This window comes from Marmota marmota, unplaced genomic scaffold (assembly GCF_001458135.2).
Source record: "Marmota marmota marmota unplaced genomic scaffold, marMar, whole genome shotgun sequence".
NCBI classification, from domain to species: Eukaryota; Metazoa; Chordata; class Mammalia; order Rodentia; family Sciuridae; genus Marmota; species Marmota marmota.
Genome location: NW_026000185.1, coordinates 29,465,461 through 29,487,695, shown reverse-complemented (window position 1 = coordinate 29,487,695; position 22,235 = coordinate 29,465,461). Strand labels below are relative to the sequence as shown.

At 49.9% G+C, this 22,235-nt stretch overlaps 2 protein-coding genes across 5 annotated transcripts in view; both read left to right on the top strand.

Annotated features, from left to right (window-relative positions):
* Positions 1-1,994, top strand: part of Epo (erythropoietin) — a 13,421-nt gene extending 11,427 nt beyond the window's left edge. Inside the window, exons 2-5 of the mRNA XM_015490709.2 lie at positions 10-233; positions 454-540; positions 780-959; positions 1,130-1,994. Coding sequence (XP_015346195.2) covers positions 10-233; positions 454-540; positions 780-959; positions 1,130-1,285 — 647 coding nt within the window. The 3' untranslated portion in view covers positions 1,286-1,994. The remainder of the gene's footprint in view (positions 1-9; positions 234-453; positions 541-779; positions 960-1,129) is intronic.
* A 14,157-nt stretch (positions 1,995-16,151) lies between these two features.
* Zan (zonadhesin) overlaps positions 16,152-22,235 on the top strand; it is a 31,826-nt gene continuing 25,742 nt past the window's right edge. For 2 of the 4 annotated variants that reach the window (XM_048789994.1, XM_048789991.1), the window contains exons 1-8: positions 16,152-16,360; positions 16,504-16,668; positions 17,032-17,123; positions 17,513-17,822; positions 18,303-18,574; positions 18,793-18,877; positions 19,365-20,306; positions 21,419-21,603. In XM_048789994.1, coding sequence (XP_048645951.1) covers positions 16,515-16,668; positions 17,032-17,123; positions 17,513-17,822; positions 18,303-18,574; positions 18,793-18,877; positions 19,365-20,306; positions 21,419-21,603 — 2,040 coding nt within the window. In that variant the 5' untranslated portion in view covers positions 16,152-16,360; positions 16,504-16,514. Of the gene's footprint in view, positions 16,669-17,031; positions 17,124-17,512; positions 17,823-18,302; positions 18,575-18,792; positions 18,878-19,364; positions 20,307-21,418; positions 21,604-22,235 lie in introns of all 4 variants that reach the window. The other 2 variants (XM_048789993.1, XM_048789992.1) reach the window with 2 other exon arrangements.

Sequence of the window (22,235 nt, the reverse complement as noted above, 5' to 3'; positions counted from 1 at the left end):
TGGCCGCAGGGGCTCGGGATGAGCAAACTTGCCCTCCCAATCCCACCCTCCCCTCCCCTCCCGGCCTCACGCTCAGCCTGGCTCTTCCAGAATGTCCCGCCCTGCCGCTCCTGCTGTCCCTGCTGTTAATTCCTCTGGGTCTCCCAGTCCTGGGCACCCCTGCACGCCTCATCTGTGACAGCAGAGTCCTGGAGAGGTACATCCTGGAGGCCAAGGAGGCTGAGAATGTCACGGTGAGGCCCCCTCCCTGGCACATGCCACAGAATTGACTCTCAGGACTTCAGGGGTCTCCTTCCTGGCACTTCCAGTCCCACCCCCATAAGAATATTAAAAACTGATGGTCCGCAAAGTATATCTGGGAGCCAGGTAAGGGGCAAAGCAAGAGTGGCCTGTGGCCTGGGGGCCCAGGACCAGAGCCCTTGGGGGTCCTGACTCCTGGGCTATGTTTTTCAGATGGGCTGTGCAGATGGCTGCAGCCTGAGTGAGAATATCACCGTCCCAGACACCAAGGTTAACTTCTATGCCTGGAGGAGAAAGGAGGTGAGTTTGTCTTTTCCTCCTTCTTGAGGGGGCTCTCATTTTGAGACCCTCACGGGGTGGAAGAGAAAACAATAGAAAAGAAATGGAGAAAGGAATATGTTCACTCATTCATTTGTTATTCGTATCCAACACACCTTCTTGCGTACTTTCTGTTTGCTCTGTTTGGTGCATGGAGCTGCTGGGAGGGAGGGGCAAGAGGTCACTTGGGCCTCCTGACTCCAAGTCTCTGTTCCCTCTAGGTTGGGCAGCAGGCTGTAGAAGTCTGGCAAGGCCTGGCCCTGCTCTCAGAAGCCATTCTGCAGAGCCAGGCCCTGCTGGCCAACTCCTCCCAGCCATCAGATACTCTGCGACTGCACGTGGACAAAGCTGTCAGTGGCCTGCGCAGCCTCACCTCCCTGCTCCGAGCGATGGGAGTCCAGGTGTGTAGAAGGGGGTGTGGACACTTCTCCTTGCTCTTTCTGTAAGCTGGGGAAAACATCCTGCCAAGAAATACTGGGGGCCTTCCTCATCCCCCCACCAATGCTGTCCCTGATCCCATTTCCATCTGGGGTCCCCAGCACTACAGTAACCTCCTGTTCTTTCCTGGCAGAGGGAAGCCGTCTTGCCTCCAGATGCAGCCTCTGCTGCTCCACTCCGGACATTCACTGTCGATACTTTGTGCAAACTCTTCAGAATTTACTCCAATTTCCTCCGGGGAAAGCTGAAGCTGTATACAGGGGAGGCCTGCAGGAGGGGGGACAGGTGACCAGGTGCCTCCACTCAGGCACATCCACCAGCTCGCTCGCCACCTCTGCCTGTGCCATGCCTCCCCTCCACCACACCCAATCCCCTCAAGGGGCTGTTACTTCAGTGCCAACCTGTCCCACGGACACTCCAGTGCCAGCGGTGACATCTTAGGGGCCAGAGGAACTGTCCAGAGCTTAACTCTGAGATCCAAGAATGTCACAGGGGCAGCCTGAGGCCCCAGAGCAGGAAGAATTCAGACACCAGCTTCAAACCCAGGGACAGAGCTGTGTTGGGGAGACACCTAAACTCACTTGGTGCCCTGCAGAACTGTGACATCAAGATAAGCTTTGAAGGCCAATACTTCTTTTTGCACCTACTAAGCAGGGACAGGAAGGACTGGAGAATTTAGGTGGCCATCTGTGAATCTCCTAGGTCTCATGGGGACTCCGATGACTGCAAGAGCCCATTGGACAATAGGGGTGATGAGAGTTATGACAATGGAATGTGGGCTGGCTCCTGGCTCTCATGCGGGGGGGGGGGAAGGGGTCCTAGTTTTGTGTATTTTTCAATCTCACTGGCAAGAGCTGAAACCACCAACATGGCTCTTAGACTTTTCTGTTTCCCCAGGAACCCTCTATTGCCCTGGCTCTGCTCCTATCTTGGCAGAAGGGCGTCAGATATGGGAAAACAGAGTGGAGGGGGTTGAATCCTACGTGCTGCCTCACATGGCCTGTCTGACCTCTTGACCCCACTGGGCCTAAGGCCACAAGCTCTGCCCACGCTGGTCAATAAGGAGGCCCCATTCAAGGCTGTTCCTCAGTGGGCAGCTGCCCAGCCCACCAGGACAAGCCTTTAGTGAGCCCAGGCTGCCATGGAGGAAACAAGCCAGGATGAGGACCCCCTTTGGGGACTAGTGACAGCTGCCAGCTCTGGCTCCTGGACCCTTACTATTTCCCACTTTTCCTCCATGGCCCCTTTGGGTCATGCCACATCCCTAAGCATCAACTTCCTACCTTGGCACACAAGCCTCCACCCCCCTAAACCCAGCAGCCCAATCCTGGCCTTAGGATTGTCGCAGTAAGGCTCTGCCCTGCAATTCACAGAGGGGCTAGAGGTGCAATAGGACCACCTTCACAGACTGCTGTCTTACTATGCACTTGCTCTGTGACAAGTGCAACTCCAAGTGGCTCCCTTATGTAACCCCTTGCAAGACCCTATAAGAAAGTGTCTGCAGCCACCTTCACTGACAGGTGGAGTAAAGTAACTTGCCCGAGGCCAAGAAAGCAGGAATCCCAATCCTGCGCCCCCTCCAACATCTTCCTGCATCTGATTTTCCTTCCACATAATCCCGACCTGCCCCCTTACTCCCCTGGGATGGTGGTCATGGAACACACAGCCAAGGAACCTGAACTTCACTCTTGATCTTTCTCTGACAACGATTTGATTCCTTCCCAGAAGTTAATGCTTCACCTGGAAGGGACCACCCAGGCACCAGCAAAAATGCCACAAAAGTGTACTGGGACCCCAATGTTAGCCATTATCCTAGATGTGGTGGCCAGTCTTTCTGCTTTTAAAACAAAACATAGGGAAGTCAGTATGCGCTCTGGCACATATGCAAAAGAGAATGTTTGGCAGTATGGAGCAGAAAAAAATTACAGGCGTGATGGGGAATTTGAGGGGGTTTGCTAGATTGTGGGGGTGGGGGAGAGACTGGAGGGTGGGGAAGTTGAGGTGGAGGAGTCTGCAAAGGAGCAGACCCAAAAGAACTTTCACAGTGGCCAACCTAGCTCCTGGACTACAGTGCCCTCTTCAGGCCATATTGAGAACTGTTAGAGAAACCCACAAAGGGCTCTGCTCTGCACATTTCAATACAAATTTGTATTGTGGCTTCCACATGTGACATCTGATTCTTGCCCCACTGATTTGAGGCAGTAAGGGAGAAATCTCTCTCTTAGACTGATAAAATTGGAGCTAAGAGACTTGTTCTTAAGCCCGAGGAATTCAGCTAATATATGACAGCTAGGCCCTGAACATGAGATTTAGGACTCAAAACCTCAAAATCTTGGCTACCTTTTAGCCTGATTTGTTGCCTAAGGTACAGATGTCCCATGGGGTAACTGTCTCTTTTTTCTTCCCAGGATTCAGGGATACTAACCTTATTCCTTGACTTCTCTTCAAACGTCTTACTGCTTTCAATTAAAAAAAAAAGCAGTTGAGACCCCAGCTCAATAACAACAATAAACAGTGGCCACTGAACCTGAACTTCCTGACCACTGCTGGGCCAGGTGTGGTGGGGGAGTGTGTTAGGGACAGTTAAAACACCATCCATCATTCCACGTTTATGGAATGCCTACTCTTTGCCAAACCTTTGCCCTAAGTACTAGGAAATGACATGACACTCAGCCCGTGCCACTCATAGTCTAGTGTCCTTGGATTGGACAGTCCCCTGGTAGAAAAGACACAGAAACACATTAACTTAGACACAGCTTGGTATGTGACTGAGTGTTGAGGGGCAGGGTCTCCAGACGCCTTGGTGTCCAGAGCCATGTTAGTGGAGAACCTGGTGGAGTCCAGAGCCCCGGATGAGAGGCACGGGAGGGTGTGACCAGATTTCCGAGTCTCCTAAGGTGCAGGCCAGGAAAGTGAGCTTTCTCTATACTGTGATGGAGGAGGAGGAGGAAGAAGAGGAGGAGGAGCCAGCATTAAATGTGTCAGATCGTGACTCCATGAAATAGAGAAATACTGTCACCTGGGGAAACCAGGTTCCACTAAGTAAGTGACCAGACCAGCTGGGATCAGGAGCCTCCAGCACACTGTGGTTCTGAGTCTGCACATCCTTTAATTGTTTAAGGATGTCACCTTCTGTGTAGAGTGAGCTTGGCGACTTACAAGTTGTTTTCCCGGCCCTCCTCTCATTTGCTCTCCCAACCCTATGAGGAGGGCAGGGATGGAAGAGGATCCCCATTTAGCAAAGGAAGAAACTGAAGCATAGGTTCCACTGAGGGACCAGGCCAGAAATTATAAGTCTTGGCCAGGTCGCAAGGCATTGAGAGGAAGGGTCAGGACCAGAGGCCAGGCATTCCCTGACTCCAGCTAGGGTTCATCTTCTGCTGAAGCCCAGGATCACCAGGCAGGGGGAAAGGAGAGGTGAATGGAATGGATGAACCCATCATGGTCAATGAGGCATTAGACTCTCCATCTCTGCTACCAGCTCCTCCCCTGTCTCAGGCTCCCACTCACCCTCTGGAAGGGCAGAGAGGCCTCCTTCCCTCCTCTCCCTCCCTCCCAGCTCTCCATCTCAGCTCCAGCCTGTGACTATGGGTCCTCTCTGGCCCAAGCTTTAGGATGACCAGATGTACCTGGTCACCTTAGCTTTTACTGGAACTTCCCTGTCTACCCATCTCCCCACAGATGGTGATCTTTGCATTAGCTAAATGAGATTTTTCAGACATTGGAATCTAAATTGAATATTAACGACAGTATTTCAAGCTGGTCAATGCTAATTCTACTAAAATTCCATCATAAAAGTGTGACATTTGTGAAGGGACTATTTGCAGCAGAATAACAACTATTTCCAAATTTATGGGGCCCTCTTGGAAAAGAAAGGGAAGAGAAGGAAATTACATGCCCCCCCAAAGTCTATAGATTCCTAATTTAAAAAAAAAAAAACGTTGGCTGTGTTAACTTTATCTCCTTACCTGTATCTTATGGATGAAGGCACTAAGGCCGGATGTTATGTCATCTCTCATACCCCTGAGTGAGCTAGGAGGTGACTCCCAGGGCTTTTCTACTTCTCAGCATCTCTCACACTGTATTCCTGCAGCTATGAAGCTTTAAAGCCTGCCAGTCTCTGGAACCTTGCCCATTCCTGGTTCCCCCAAATGCAAAGCCAGTGTGTCACCCTCTAACCTTTCTGTCCTTCCTTGACCTCCCACTCCCCCACCTCTTGGCAAATTGGAAGCTATGATCGTCTAGCTCTGTGGTGCCAAAGGAGCTCATCAAAAGCAGCCATCAGAGGACTTATTGCTCAACCTGGAGGGGCTGTGGATCAATGACCTTCTACTGCTCTTCCCTGGGTTAACTATTTCCTTTCCTTGTCCCTTCTGTTGACTACCTACTTTCTCACATGGAGGGAGAGTAGATGGGGCTTGAGATGGGCATCTTTTATATCCTCAGCTTGAACCCAAGGAAGTTGAGGGTGCTGTTCCTGATTGGATTACTGTGTGGCCCTATTGGCATTCCAGGTGTGGCTTTCAGACCTCACTGGGGCAGAAGGGGTCTTTTTGACTTTCCTCATCATTATAGTTTATTTATTTATTTATTTTTTCAAACAATTTTTTAATATTTATTTTTTAGTTATTTTTTTATGGCGGACACAACATCTTTGTTTGCATGTGGTGCTGAGGATCGAACCCAGGCCACACGCATGCCAGGTGAGCGCGCTACCGCTTGAGCCACATCCCCAGCCCTCATCATTATAGTTTAGGTGTGGTGTCTGCCAAAAGCTCATGTGTAAAACAATGCAGGACTTTTCAGAGGTGAAATGATTGGGTTATGGGACCCTTAATCTAATCAGTGCATTCATCTACGGACCCAGATTAACTGGGTGGTAACTGTGGGCAGGAAAGTTTCGACTGGAGGAAGTAGGTCACAGGGGGCATGACTTTGAGGTTTAGACTTTGTCCCTGGTGCACGGAGCTTGCTTTCTGCTTCCTGGTTGCCAAGTCCTGAGCTGCTTCAGCCATAATGTTCTGCCTCACCTCAGGCCTAGAGCTATGGAGTCACCTATCCATGGACTGAGACCTCTGAAACCATGAGCCCTGAATAATAACCTTTCCCTCTTCTTTGTTGTTCTTGTCAGGTCCTGTGGTCACAGCGATTAAAAAAAAAAAACAACCCATGGGGCTGAGAATGTGGCTCAAGTGGTAGTGTGCTCTCCTAGCATGCATGAGGCACTGGGTTCAATTCTCAGCACCACATAAAAATAAAATAAAGATATTAAAAAAAAAACACACAAAACTAGACACAGGCTACAAGACCATATAGTCCCCTCCCTGACAGCTCAGGGGAATGGCTAGAACGAGTATCTTTGTCTCTTTTCCAAGGCAAAGACCAAGCACCCTGAGCCTAGCTTTGATGCTACAAGTGTTGGGGGGCTGCCTCAGGAATACCTGAGGGTTGGGTATCAGAAATCTGGGTTCATGGGGCTACGGCTATAGCTTAAGGGCAGAACCCTTGCCTAGCATGTGTGAGGCACTGGGTTCCATCCTTACACTGCATAAAAATAACAAATAAAATGAAAGCATTCTGTTCATCTACAACCACAAAATAAATAAATAAAAATTTTTAAAAATTATGGGTTGGGGTTGTGGCTCAGTGGTAGAGTGCTCTGCTAGCACGTGTGAGGCGCTGGGTTCAATCCTTAGCACCACATTAAAAAGTAAATCAAATAAAAGTATTGTGTCCATCTACAACTCATACATATACATATATATATATATATATATATATAAACTCTAGGTTCATGATGGCTTAGCACACTGCCCACCCCCACCCTGCAGCCTCCAGCTCTGTGTGTGCCCCAGGAATCAGTGGGCTTGTTTTGTTTTGTTTTTGGTGCTCCAGATGGAACCCAGGGCCCTGGGCATGCTAAGCTCATGCTTTATCACTGAACCACACTCCCCAAGCCTCACTGGGTTTTCCAAAGCAGCTATAAGTGCCCCTCAGGCTGAAATCTAAAGTAGAAATGCCATTTATGAAGCCAATAAAAGGCAGGAAAGTTCTGGCTCGAGTGTATGCCCCATGGACATTTGGATGTCCCCGATAACCCCAGAGGGACAGCTCTCAGAACTGTGGGACTCAGCAGAAGCCAGCATGGGAACCAGGGGCTTTGGAGTCAGCATCATGTTCTGACAATGACGGGGAGTAATTGATGAAATTTCTCTGGAGCTCTGTTCCCCAAACAGAAAATGAGGACAATATATTTGCAGTGAAGAGTTTGGGTTAGGTCACTCCGAAAGAACTGCTGTTTCTGGCTCCTGGAAAGCTCTTGATCCACTCCCTGAACTTGACCCTTGATTGTTAGCAGCCATCTGCACAACTCCCCCTCCTCCGCCAGCCCCTCTGATCCATCCTGCTGCCTGCCGGGGCCGCCATTTGAAAATGCAGGTGGGATCAAGTGAGCTCACTGCTCCTCAAAGCTATGGCGCTCAAGGTCCTCCAGACAGGGCACAGCCTTCTCCCGGTCCTGCTTGTACACTGTGCGCACACACACAACCCCCTTCCCCCAGATTATTCTTGTCATTCTCCAAAAATGTCATGCACTTCTTTGCCCCATGACCATCTCTTTGTCCTTTAGAAAGCCCCTCGGTTGTCATCTACTATGGAAAGTTGACCCTAACTAGTTTTCTTTCCTTCCTGTTACCAGCTACTGGGGTCATGTGTTCCTTCCACGGCTCCCTGCCAAAGCACTGTGTGATAATTGCTTGTTCATATGTCTGTCTGCCTACCTGGGGGGACCAGGCTAATGGAGGGCAGAGAGAAGTCCAGTGGATGTGACGGCCAGGACTGTGGCCTTTGTGCCTGTGGAGATTGCTCTACCCTCTTCCTATTTCACAGATAAAACAGAAGCGGCTAAATGTGCATCATGGCTTGCCTGGCCCAGCCCTCCCCACTCCTGTTAAGAGCCCTCTGTCAGTAGAGTGAGGTGGCACATGCCTGTAATCACAGAGGCTCTGGAGGCTGAGGCAGGAGGATCTCAAGTTCAAAGCCCCCCTCAACAACTTGGTGAGGCAATAAGCAATTGCCTGTCTCAAAATTAAAAAAAAAAAATTAAAAAGGGCTGGGGATGTAGTTAAGTGTTCCTGGGTTCAATACCTGGTACGAAAAAAAAAAAATAAGAGCCCTCTTGTTCCTTTTGCTCTGATTTCTGGACTCTTCCATGCACTTTCTCAGAAACCCTTTTCTCCTCTCTGGCTGTTGGACTCATCTCATAAGCTTCAATCACTCCTGCCTTGAGAGGTCCTCACTTTGTCCCCATTTCTACACTTGCTCCCCAGTTACTTCTCCTTTCCAACCAGCTCCAAAACGTGTCCCTGGTCTCCCAAGGAAATCTCCTCAACTTCCACCCCCACCATCCAAACCTTCCAGTCTGGCCCCTCAAATGGCTCTCACGGAGGTCTCTCATAATGTCCTAAATCTGTTATATGGGAGTGGATGGAGACATTCTTCCTATGGAGACTCCCATAATGCCTAAGAGTGGGCATGGTGTGGGAAATCCACCAGCCCCTCCCTAGAGGTGACCACTGTCAGTGGCTCCGTGTGTGAACTTTGGGTCCCACCTCTACACCTCTACCTACTTACAGCCGAGCAGCACTTACAACAAATCATGTCCTGAGACCTGCGTCATTTGGCAAATTCCTGTGGGAACATTGCCAAGTGTATTTACACAAGATGGGTCACTCAATGTGGCCTCTTGATGCAATCAGGGATATGGAAAAGAGGATGTAGAAGGTGGGCCCTGGCATCACAGCACACTCTTAATGGGAAACTTTTTGTTTTTTGTTTTAATAAGCAGGAGTACAAGCTGGGTGTGGTGACTCTTTATACCTTAGGACTCTATGGATTTGCTAATGTTCCTTTTTTTTAAGTCAGGAATAGACTTGAATAAACAGTATCATATTATCAAGTAATATTATGAAGCGATGTTTCTTAAAAATTATTTATGAATTTTGGCAAAACACACATGACATAAAATTTAGCACCTTAACCAGTCGCATGGTATTAAGGACATTCACATTGTTCTGCGGCCACCACTGTCATTTTTCACCTTGCAAAACCCATCTCTATGCATCAAACGACAATTCCCCCCCACACTCCAGTTCCTGGAAACCGTTATTCTATTTTCTATATCTGTGTATATGGCTACTCTCGGTACCTCATGTAAGTGTTTAGCCTTTGGGGGCTGCCTTATTCCATAAGCATAGTGTCCAGCAGCTCAGGAGGCTGAGGCAGGAGGATTGTGAGTTCAAAGCCAGCCTCAGCAACGGCAAGGCGCTAAGCAACTCAGTGAGATCCTGTCTCTAAATAAAATACAAAATAAGGCTGGGATGTGACTCAGTGGTTGAGTACACCTGAGTTCAATCCTCGGGGACCAAAAAATAAAAATAAAAACAAAATTTTTAAAGGGCTGTGGATGTGGCTCAGTGGTTAAGTGCACCTGGGTTCAATCCCTGGTACCAAACAACAAACAAAAACAACCCACAAACCAAGTTAGGCACATTTTTAAAGTTTAATAGTCATTGTCAAACTATCATCTAAGAAGTTTTCACCAACATACACATTTGTTTGTTTTCTTGCAGTGTGGGGATCAAACCCAAGGTCTTGAACATGGTGGGCAAATAAATGCTCTTCTCACTGAGCTACCCAACCTAGCCCACTGACACCTGGGCTTCTCATCACCATATTTTGCCTGTGTCTGCCTGCACCCTGTCCAATACTCTACACTATCCATTTTTAAAATTTTTATCAGTATGACAGTCGTAGGTTTTTAACTCTCCAGCCTGCCCCTATTCCCACAACAGAAGCAGGCCTTTTCACAGTTGGTAGTTTTGTTCACCATTTCCCTTACTGGTTGTGAAGCAGGACATCTTTTCAAATATCTGTTGGCTGTTTGTATTTCTTCTGTGATTATCTTCTTCGATTCTTTGCCCACAGCCATTCTCCGTTCTCCCTTTACAGGACCCTCTGGGGGCCTTCACCACTGATGCCAGTTATAGAATTTTAGGTTTCAAATGATCTTCTGTGGAATTCTGCAGACAATGTTCAACCAACCGCCTTTTAGAATCCGTGGTTGCTACTGAAAAGCCCGGATGCCATGCTGATTCCTGATCCTTATTCTGTGACCTGTTCTTTTCTAGCTGAAAGTGCTTTGGATCTTCCCTTCACCCCATACTCTGAAATTTCACAATGTACCTCCCCGAGTCTCTGCATTCATCTTACTTAGGCACCTTTTAATCTAGGGACTTGAGTATTTCACTGACGGGACATTGTCTTGGTGTTTTTTCCGTTTTTAAAAATAATTTCTCTTCCTTTGTTCTCTTTGAACTATTTTTATTGGATGATAGACTTCCCAGATTCACCCTCCAAGTCTGTCTTCTCTCTTTCTTCTTTCCCTTGATTTTGATTTATCACTCTGCCATTGGGTTTTCAATTTCAGCTGAGAGCTTTCGGTTCTCAGGGCTTTCTCTCGTTTTCGGATTGATTGTTTTTCAGGGCCAGGGGAGTGGAAGAGTGGCCTGGTCTCCTCACTGTACCCTTTCCCTTTCCCCTGAGGGCCGCCTCTGAGGTCCCTCATGGCTCCTCCAGTTTGGACTCTGGTGCTGCTTGTGGGGGCTGCCTGGGGCCAGGCTCCCTTGCCCGCCCCTATCTGGTAAGCTGGGCTCAGAGGTGGGTGATGTACCAAGGGGTGGCAGAGGCCTGGGAGGAAGGCTGGGAGCCTGATGGGCTGGGGAGAAGTTACCTTACAAACAGTAGAGCACTGATCCTTCAGCCCCAGAGCCTGGAATTGGGGAGAAATGAAGGAGGGTACAGAGCTAAGGAGACAGACTGAGGCTGGGAGAGGAGGAGAGGCAGGTCAGACCCTTGGAAAACAGACAAAGCTCAGAGTGGGCCCAACTGATAAGTGAGACTTCAAATAGGAGGCATCTAAGAAATGATGGATGTTGCCGGGCGAGGTGGCACACACCTGTAAATAAGCAGATAGGGAGGCTGGGGCAGGAGGATTCTAAATTCAAAGCCAGCCTCTGCAACTTAGTGAGATCCTAAGCAATTTAGCAAGATCCTATCTCAAAATAAAAAAATAAAATAAAAAGGGATGGAGATGTGGCTCAGTGTTTAAGCACCCCTGGATTCAATCCCTAGTACCAAAAAGAAAAAGAAAAAAAAAAAAAGGATGATGTAGTGTCCTGGAGCTTGTGGTGGGGGTGGGGAAGTGGGCTGAACTTGAACAAAGAAAAGAAAGGGCTGTTCTATGTGGGCAAGAGCCTTCTCTGTGGAATTGGTGAGATGAGGAGGAAGGACCAGGGAACATCTTTTTTAGAAACATCCATTAATATGTTCAGTCGGGTGTAGCTGGCAAGATATCACCCACTACCCACTAGCAACCTGGGGTCCACGCATCTCTACTCTCTGGGCAAAAACTTGGGCTATCTAAAAAAAAAAAGACCTCAACCCAAAGGAAGGAGACCCCAGTATGAAACCCAGACACTGCATGAGAATTCCCACACCCAGGAAACCTGGTCTGCGATGGGAGGAGGTAGAGGAGGCCTGCTTTTTAGGAGAGTGGGAAGAACTTTAGGGGAAGAGGCTGAAGGTGACCTTCCTGAAATCCTGAAGAAGACGATGCACGCTGACTGTGTGAACGCTGACATACTCAGGGTAAAAAAGAGAGAAAAAAAAATCGTCTGTCCATGACTGCTCAGAGAACTCTCAATCAGAGTCTTCTAATTCACCTTAATAACAAGAGTGATATTTTTGCTTTTTCCAAACCAATCCCAAGGACACAGAAGCCCCAGGATTTGAAACCTGCTGCTCTCAACCCAGGGGAGAAATGTGAGTTGGAACCCGGATGACTCAAGCCTCCTCTCCCTCCCTAGGACTGAATGCTAATCCCTAGCCCAGGGTGGCCACCTTTAGTTATCCTTGGGGCAGGGTGGTGGCATAAACATAGGACCAATGTGCAAAGGGTGGCCCTTGGACCACAGAGGGCAGAGGGAACAGTGGGGCAGAGCCTCATGTTTATGAGGCAGAGAAAGGAGGGGACAGTGGAGCTTTTTCTGAAGAGAGGCAGCTCAGGAAAGGGGTGCAGTCTGGAGTCCGAATTCTTGAGTTCCAATCTCAGTCCTATGATGACAACCTTGTTGTCTGGCCCATTCCATTCCCCAGCCCTGAATTTCTCCCCAAAGATCTGTCTCCCAAATCTCTGCTTTGGATCCCCCAATCTTAGTGACAGCCTTCTCTAAATTTAGTGACCCTGCTGACCTCCATCTTCCAGGGTGGGTCTGTGGTCTTGGCCCCTGCCCTCTGCCCTCTGCCCTCTCTGAAGCCTCACAGGAGCCCTTTCTTTCCAGCCATTATCTCCCAGTGTGATTTTGACGATAATTCCAAACCCCTCTGTGACTGGTCCCAAGAGTTCACCGATGATGGGGACTGGATCCGAGCCAGTGGTCCCTCCCCATCTGGCACCACTGGGCCCCCTGGGGGGTACCCTAATGGAGGTGAGGGGCCTGTGGGAAGCCTCAGGTTTAGGGAGGGCAGATGGCAGGGGTCGGCAGGGAGCTGGGCACAGGCCAAGGTGTATGAAGGGAGGGGGTGCTGCTGAAGCCTCAGGCACACCTGGGCTCTGAGCAGGGGTGGGAGGGCAGTGTTGGGGACCAAAGGCTCCAGCATCCTGGGCTCTGCCTCCCCAGAGGGCTATTATCTGCACATGGATTCCAACAACTTCCGTCAGGGTGGAGTGGCCCGCCTGCGCAGCCCTGACATATGGGAGCAAGGCCCGTTCTGTGTTCGCTTCGCCTACCACATGTTCGGGCTGTCATGGGGCTCCTGGCTCCGACTGCTGCTATTCATGGGCAAACAGAACAATCGCCCCAAATTGCTCTGGAAACACACAAATACCCAGAGCCTTTCCTGGATACCTACCTCCGTCACTGTGCCCGCAGGACTCAAACTGCCCAGCTGGGTGAGGCCGAGGGAAGAGCCCCAGGGCCATCTGGGGGGGGGGGATGCCAGGGGTATTGGAGGACCCAGAGGGCTGGGGCAAGGAGGGGGTGTGTGGTCCCTGCCACCTGAATTCAGGAAAATCAGGAGCTAAAGGCAAAGGGACAGGAGGCCTGGCCAGGGGCCTCACAGAATCAGGGATTCCCTTGTCTCCCATCCTGCAGCTGACGTTTGAGGGGATGAGGGGCAACACTCCCTACTTGGACATCTCCCTGGATGCCCTCGCTATCCATCGGGGAACCTGCAATAGGGGTGAGTCCCTCTCCCTCCCTCTCACATGCTTCTCTCTTCCTGGCTCCTGCAAATCTATTTTGGCTCAGCACCCAGGTTTCTCATGAGTCAAGACTACTGGCTTCCTTCTGCTACCTCACCCCACACCTCTGATTCCTGAAGAAGCCATACCCCAAGGAAGGTGCTCTTCCAACATGCAGTTGTGGGGATACCTTGTCTAGAGTGACCAACCAGCCTGGCTTTCCCTGGGCTGTCCCTGTCTCAGCACTGAAAGTCCTGCATCTCAGAAAGCCCTCCCTTCCAAGAAAACCTGGACATTACCACCACAATCCATCTAGTATTAGATGGATCTTTCTAAACTGACCCTAGAGACTGGAAGGGAGAAAATTCAAGGAAAGGAAAATTCCAGAAGCTGGGCGAAAGGAATCAACACTCATTAAGCAAAGGGACTGGACTAAACGCCCCATGCTCATGATCTGACGACCCTAGGAAGCAGAGGGGCACTGTCATTCCCAGTTTATAGATGAGAAAACTGAGGCTTGGGCAGGTCAAGTTACCTGTGTCAGGAACGCGGCCCATAGGCAAGGGGCCAATTCTGGCTGGAAAGCCAGCCATGGCTCATCATAGATCTGAGACTGGAACTCAAGAATTTTCTGGCTCCAGACTACATCCCTATCAGAGCTGCCTCCTTCTCCTTTCAGAAAAAGCTACATTGTCCCCTCCTTTCTCTGCCTTCAGTATGCATGATGCAAATGTGCAGTTTTGACACTATGAATGATCTCTGTGGCTGGAGCTGGATCCCATCTTCCTCTGGGGCCAAGTGGACACAGAAGAAAGGGTCATCGGGGCAGGCAGACGTGGGACCTAATGATGATTTCTCCAGTCCTGGGAGTGAGTACTGGCCATGCTTTTATCCTCGGGGCCTTCCAGGCTCTAGTGACCTCTGCACGCCCTACAATAGCTGCCATGGGTCTGTGTAGGTGAACCAGAACAGATTCAAACCTTTTTCAGCTCAGGTTTCAAGAAGCATGCTCTGAGCACCCCCAGCTTTCCCACTAGCTCCACCTGGTGGACCCAACACAGCCTGCTCCTTACCTCCTTTCTTGGCATCTTTCCTTCCTTCCTTCCTTCATTTGATATTTACTGAGCACCTACAACATGCCCAGCAGTGTCTTAGGCTTTTGAGAATCAGTATGCAAAACAGACAGGGAGTGGTGTTGGTGAGGAACAGGGAGACAGATATCAAAACAAAGAAGGAAATTACAGTAAACAACAAAGTTTTGGTGTGACAAGTGCGTTGGGAAAAATCAGTTGAATAAGGGAAAGGGATTGTGGAAGTGCAGGGGTAGGAAAGTTGTGAATTTTAACTGGAGTGACCCGGATAGGTCTCCTTCAGATCACAGCTGAACACACTTGAGTTGAGGGAATGAAGCATGAAAATATTAGGAGTGTGGAAAAACATTCCAGACAGAGAAGCCTGCCATGCAAAGGCCCTGAGGTATCCCAGGCCAAGGGGGAAGAAGGGATTTGAAGTATAGCCATGGATCTAGAAAGAAGAGTCTTAGCTCAGATGATAGGAAAGGCAAATCATATGGAGCCTTGAAGGCCATTGTCAGGACTATGGCATTTATTTTGTGTGAATGGGAGGGGGGCTTTGCAGAATTTGGAGCAGCGGTGTGACTTGATCTGATTTATTTTTGTAGTGCTGGGGGTGGAACCCAGGACCTCTCACACTCTAGACAAATGCACTACCATTTTGTTAAGAAGCCACTGAAGGGCTGAGACTGAAGCTCAGTGGTCGAGCACCTGCCTAGCACGTGGGAGGCACTGGGTTTGATCCTCAGTACCACATAAAAGTAAAATAAAGGTATTATGTCTATCTACAATAAAAAGTATTTAAAAAAGCAAAAGAAAGGATTGAATTAAAAAAAAAAAAGGAGCCACTGAAGAGAACCCGCAAGAGTAGCCTTTGGAGGATATTTAGGGGGTTTTATTTAGCAGGAATCCAGGCAATACAGTCTTCCTGTTTTTCCACCAAATGCTACATCATGCTTCTTTTCCCACCATCTCTCTGTTCTCTTGCCTGGGGTTTTCCTTCCTCTTCCTGCTGTTCACTCCTTCCCTCTCTCTCCCTTCTCATCTCCTCTCTCAATCTTCTCCACACAGCCCACATTTCCAAGCCTTCAGGGCCCAGCTTTGTAGGTCCAACAGAGCTCACGGGCCCTCATTTCCTTTCTGAGAGTCCACTTCTTGTTTCTTCTCAGGCCTCTCGTCCCTTCCTTTCTGCCAGCTCGCCTTTGCATCTCTCAGCATCGTGTCCCATGCCTAGCAGTTTCAGCAAACGCTGTTTTTCTTTTAGTTTCTCTATTTTTTAGTTTTATCTATCACATATATAGATATATAAATTTCTTCCTTCCTTCCCTCCCTCCCTTCCTCCCTCCTTCCTTGCTTCCTTCCACCTGAGCCACATTAAGGCAGGGTCCAAGTTGCTTAGGACCTCGCTACATTGCTGAGGCTGCCTTTGAACTTGGGATCCTCTCGCCTCGTCTTCCTGAGCCGCTGGGATGGATGACGGGCGTCTCTTTCTTCTCTTCCATTTCTCACGTCTCCTCGCTCTCTCACTCAGTTTTCCCATCCCTTTCCTTCCAATTGTTTCCATTCTCTTCTCTGCTGTCCCTCTCTGGCTTGTTCCCTTATTTTAGCCTCCTTCTCTGCCCGCGCTCACCTAGGGGGACGCAGAGGGAGGCCGGCACCTGAACGGACTCATGCGCGGTCGGCAAGTCCGCAGCCCCGTCCCTCTCCCGGCTACTCGTTACGTCACGGAGCGAAGTTCAGGCTGATTGGCTGCCTGAGGGAGCGGGTGCGGGGCGGGGGACCTGCGTGCCCTCGTGCGTCGGTCTGGCCCTTCTAACAATTTGTGCGAATGGCTGTGTAAAAAGAGGGCTCGAGGGGTCAGCATCCGAAGCACTAGATTTCGGAGGCTGCTTCTGAGAGGATGCTCGTGTTTCCTAGGGCGGCGCCCTCGTCCTTATCTAGTCCAAGCACTGGAGGGAGGGTGGAAGGCCTCAGCCAGTCGTGACTTGGGGTACGCCCACCTCAGCGCTGCCTGATTCTAGGTGGCTGTTGGGGTTCCCTAGGACCAGGTCCCCATCTCAGGTGGGGTCCTACCCCTGCGTAATACCCCCTTCAATTCCAGCCACCCTACTTTATAGGACTTTTCTTTCATAGATGGCCTCTACATGCTCCTGGACCCCAAAAATGCAAGGCCGGGGCAGAAATCTTCCCTCCTGAGTCCCCCGAGCCGCTCCAATGGCTGTCTGACCCTTTCTTTCTACTATATCCTGCGGAACCGGTCTCCTGGAGCAGCCCTCCTGGTCTACGCTTCCACCTTGGGTGAGCGCTTCCACCTTGGGTTAGCGGGGTAGGGGTGGGGGTGGGGGGGTGGGAGGGTGGAGGATGCATTGTATTTCCACTAGCATCTCCCAGGGTTGGGTTGATGGGGAAATAAGCGGGAAGGGAGGAGGAATGTCTCAGGGTCTAGGGAAATCTAAGATATGTGGGAGATTTTCCATGAAGTGGAAATGAGGACACTGGATTCTAGAAAAATGGATACATAGAGAGGGAGAGAGAAGAATTGTTTACATTTGGGGCAGCGTGCTTAAATATTTCTTCTGCAACTCACCCTTCTGGGTATAGGTTTGAAGTCATTCCTCAGCTCCTCTAAGCTCACTTCTCTCACCAATTTTTCCATTGTAGGCAGCATCCGGAAACACACTCTTTTTTCAGGACAACCTGGACCCAACTGGCAGCCTGCTTCTCTCAATTATACAGGACCGGGACAGATACAGGTACAGAGGATCATGGGGTCAGATCTTTGCACATGGTAGGTACTCCCAAGGCACCAGGAGCAGAGGCCCTGGGTCTCTGAATGGAATAAGGTCAGATCCGGAGCCAAGTTTGGTGGCACAAGCCTGTAATCCCAGAGGCTGGGGAGGCTGGGGCAGGAGGATCTCAAGTTCAAAGCCAGCCTCAACAAAAGCCATGTGCTGAGCAACTCAGTGAGACCCTGTCTCTAAATGAAATTCAAAATAGGGCTGGGGATGTGGCTCAGTGGTCGAGTGCCCCTGAGTTCAATCCCTGGTACCCACCCACTCCCAAAAGAAGGATCAGATTGGGCTTTGGAGGGCTGAGGGTTTGTCCTGTGTACTTACTCCAGGCCCATTCTCTCTCTCTCCAGTTTGCCCTGGTGGGTGTGTTTGGAAGGATCCCAGAGCCAGCGGTAGCAGTGGATGCAGTCAGCCTTGCTCCCTGTGGGGGTGAGAGCAGGGCTCTGGGAGGCCCCCTGGAGTTGGGGATGGTAGGGACAGCAATGGAGAGCACTGCCCCATGTTTCTCAAACCTCCCTCTGGACCTACTAGACAGCTTTCCTCAGTGCAACTTTGAAGACAGAGCCCATCCCTTCTGTGACTGGACCCATAAACCAGAAAGTGGCGGACAGTGGTCCTGGGGAAGTAGAACTATTCTCAACAACATCACAGGCCTTGTGGGTGAGTTCTCTTATCAAGGTGAGGAGATTGAGGACCTCTCAACTCAATGAATTGCTGAATCTGCAATTGATGGAGGACATTGGAGGTGGTGAAGAGGAGCCAGCAGTGTTTATTGGGAAACTGTTATGGGTCCAGAGCTGAAGAGATGATAGTAGACACAGTTAAGGGTTCTCATGGCTGTAGGATTACTGCAATTCCCTAAGAAAATGAGTCCTCCCACTTCATTAAGTCTAAGCCTTCAAAATTGACAATCTCATATCTCAGCCGAGGCATTGATGGGTACATTTATGGTGTCTAGGTTGCAGGTTTTGTTTTTTTCCCCCATATTCTCCAGTTAGAAATCCAAAGTCAGTAGGAAACAATGCCATCATGTGAGGTGTTTGGTTACTTGCTCAGATGCCCACTTAGAAAGCCAGAAATAGCAAATAGACTTGCTGTTGTGCGGGTGTCTCATCTTGCTGGCTCCCCTCTTTTTCCCAGGGGATCATTTTATCTACTTTGAGGTGGACAAGGTCTCCAAAGCAGGGCAGTCTGTCAAACTGACCAGCCGGCCCTTCTGTGCCCCCGGGGATATCTGCGTGGAATTTTCTTACCACATGAATGGCCCTGGAGAGGGCAGTACACTCATTCTCCTGCTGAGCAGCCCTGCTGGAAGTTCCCCTTCTTCTCTGTGGAACCGTGTTGGGCCCCAGAGCCCTAGCTGGCTCAATGCTTCTACCACCATCTCTTCAGGACACCGGCAGCCCATGCAGGTGAGAGATGGAGAGTGGGCCCCGTATGTGTCTGCATGGCCTGTGGTAAGGGGATTCAGGGCTAGGTGTGGGACTGAGAAGGTGGAAAGGGAGCAGAGAAGAGATGAATGGAGGATTCAAGGCCCTGGGTAGGTTGGACCGTTGGGGTGCCAACAGGTAGTGGACACACCTGGCAGAGTTGTTGAGTTGCCATGGAGTCTTTTCATTTCTCTCTTCAGCTGATTTTTGAGGCCATCCGGGGTAGCAACCCCGCTTTTATTGTTGCTGTGGGTTTCATCTTGATCGGTCAAGGTTCTTGTCGAGGTAAGACAAAACCCTGGGCTCTAGGAAGGGTGCTAGGCCCTGGCATGATCACCCTGGCTCCTCTATAGGAGCTGTGTAAAATGCAAGTCCTCTTGTGCCTAGGACTCACATAGCGGATGTGGGTTTTTATGTCCTTCCCACCTCTACTGTCCCTGTACTGTCAGGATGCTTGCTTGAGCGAAGGTGTCTTTGATGCCATGAATCTCTGGAGCAGCATCCAGAACGCTTTCCCTAGTGATCCTATAGGCAAGACCTGTAGACTCGACAGGTCTTTCCCCTCCTCGTCATTTTTGTGTTTCCCATACCTGACACAAAGCAGGTGTATGTGGGGAGTGCTGTTTGTTGAGTGTTTGTTAAGTGAGTGAAGTTGTGGGTTGGGAATGGAAAGAGAGGTGGGTCCTTTGAGCCCACCAACTCCGGCTGGCTGTGAGTGAAAAGTGGGTGATATGATTTTGACTGAATTCCAAGGATTTGTTTTTCTTTGTAGACACAACAGCAGCAGGGCTTTCTACTGCATCTCCAGGTTCACAAACTGAATCATTTGAAACCAGTGTCTCCACAGAAGCACCCACCACTGCCACAGAGAAACCCACTGAAACCACTGAGGAAACCACTACCCCCACTACTACCACTACCCCCACTACTACCACTACCCCCTCTACTACCACTACCCTCACTACTCCTACTACCCCCACTACCCCTACTATCCCCACTACCTCCACTATCCCCACTACCCCTACCACCTCCACCACCTCCACCACCTCTACCACCTCTACCACCTCCTCTACCTCCACTACCTTCACTGCCTCCACCATGAGACCCTCTGTCATCACCATCGAGATAACCACCCCCACAGAGCAAGTCACTGATATCACCGAGGAGATCACCACCGCCACAGAGGAACCCACTGAGGAAATCACCACTGCCACAGAGGAACCCACTGAATTTGAGGAGACCACCTCGGCCACAGAGGAACCCGCTGAAACCACTGAGGAGATCACCACCACAGAGGAACCCACTGAGACCACCCCGGAGACGACGACGACCACCACCACCACCACCACCACCACCACTACCACCACCACCACCACTACTACCACCACAGAGGAGCCCATCAAAACCACCCCGGAGACCACCACCACCACCACAGAGGAACCCACTGAAGCCGCGGAGGAGACCACCGTAGAGGAACTTCCCGAAGCCACTGAGGAGACCCCCACCCCAGTGGAGGAACTCACTGAAACCACAGAAAAGCCCTCAGCTTGTACTGAAGAATCCTGCCCTAGTACATCGGACCTGCCCGCTGGGCCAACAGTCTTGGTGAAGCCTCTACACTTTCACAAGAGCACCACTTCCCCGACTACCACCACCACCTCTATGACCACCACCACCACCACTACCACCACCACCACCCCCAAAACTACCAAAGGTATATGGGGACAGAACTGGGCCAAAGAGCTGAAAGTAAGAGACAGCGAGTAGGACAGAGTCAGGGAGAGGAATTCTTCCAGTGGGAAGTCAGCCTTCTTATGGGAAGATGGCCCAGTCCCGTCCCTCCAAAGATGACAACTTTGGAAGAATACTGCCCAGAGCTGGAGGGACATGGGGCAGGAGTGGGTGGAGGCAGGTGGGCATGAGCTCCAGGCTTTCTTCCTATCCTCCTTATGTTTTATGGAGAGAGTTCATATACCATATAACTCACCTTCCCACCCCACCCGCACACCTGGGTCCTCACTGCAGTTTTTTGGGTGCTGGAAATCAAACCTAGGGCTTCATACATGCCAAGCATATGCCCTACTACTGAGCTGCATCCGCAGCCCCTCACCCTTTTAAAGTCTCTAATTTAATGGTTGGAACATATATTCATAAGCTTATGCAACCAATATTCCATTCTTTCTTTTAAAAATTTTTTGGTTGCAATGGAAATAATACCTTTATTTCATTTATTTATTCTTTTTTTAAATATATTTTTTAGTTGTAGATGGACACAATATCTTTATTTTTATTATTTATTTATGTGATGCTGAAGATTGATCCCAGGGCCTCACACTTGCGAGGCAAGCGCTCTACCACTGAGCCACAACCCCAGCCCCATTTGTTTATTCTTTATGTGGTGCTGAGGATCCAACCCAGGGCCTCACACGTGCTGGCAAGCGCTGTACCACTGAGCCACAACCCCAGCCCCCAGTATTCCATCTTTATTGACATTTTTTTTTTTTAATCCCAGAAAGAAACCCCATAAGCTCCTCCCTGCTTCTTCCCAGTCCCTGATGACACTGATCTCCTTTCTGTAACCATGGATTTGCGTGACCTGGACATTTCAGACAAATGGAATCCTATGTGAGCCTTTGTATCTGTCTTTTGTTGCTGAGTACAATGTCATCAGGTCCATCCATGTTGGGCTACATATTCCTTTTGATGGAGGGACAATATGGGCCTACTTCTTAGAGGAGAACTTGAGTTTGGGGATGGGGGAGAGACAGGAAGGCCCTGGGAACAGCTCCAGAGTGAAGGTTTGATGAGATCATGTTTTGCCTTTAGTGAAGTGCTCCCCAAATTCCCACTATGAATCCTGTGCCTGCCCTGCATCCTGCAAGAACCCCAAACCCAACTGCAATATACTCTGCCAGCCAGGCTGTGTCTGCAATCCTGGTTTTTTGTTTAATGACAACAAATGCATCAATGCCTCTTCCTGTGATTGTGTCTACGGCAAAAGCTACTATAAGGTAAGTCCACAGGGATGCTGGTTCCCTTGAGGGAGACTGATGGCGGAACACCTGGGTCCTCACTGCATTTGTGCACTGGGATGAGATGAACTTGGATCGTCCCCAGGGGTAAGCTCAAAGCTGTGGCTTCACAGTGACAGAGTCCTCCATTCAGCATGGGTTTTGTTCTTGTTGTTTTGGTTTTGTGGTGCTGGTGATCAAACTCAGGGCCTTGCTCAAGCGACGCAAGTGCTTCACCACTGACCTTTACCCCCATCCCTCAGCCTGTGGTGTTTTGATGATTCTCTCTGTTAATACCATATATCTGGGGTATGCGCCTCTTTTGGCACACCGTGATGCTAATCTGTGCTGATGAGCTAGTCACTCATGGTCCCTGGCTCCATCCCCAGCACCGAACCAGCAACAACCAAAATATGTGGAGAGATTTCTAGAATTCTCTTCTGCCAAAGAAACTTGCAAATCCTGAAATCTTGGTAAGCTCAAAAGACAGAAGTCACTAACTCTCTTTGCCTCCCTGAATTGATGGTCTGCTGGGGAGATTGGATAGAGCACAGCTCCAGAGGGAACAGGCTGTGGGCCAGAGCTGTTTGGTAGGAGTGGCGTGGGGGTCATGTTAGGTTGCCTAATAGCCA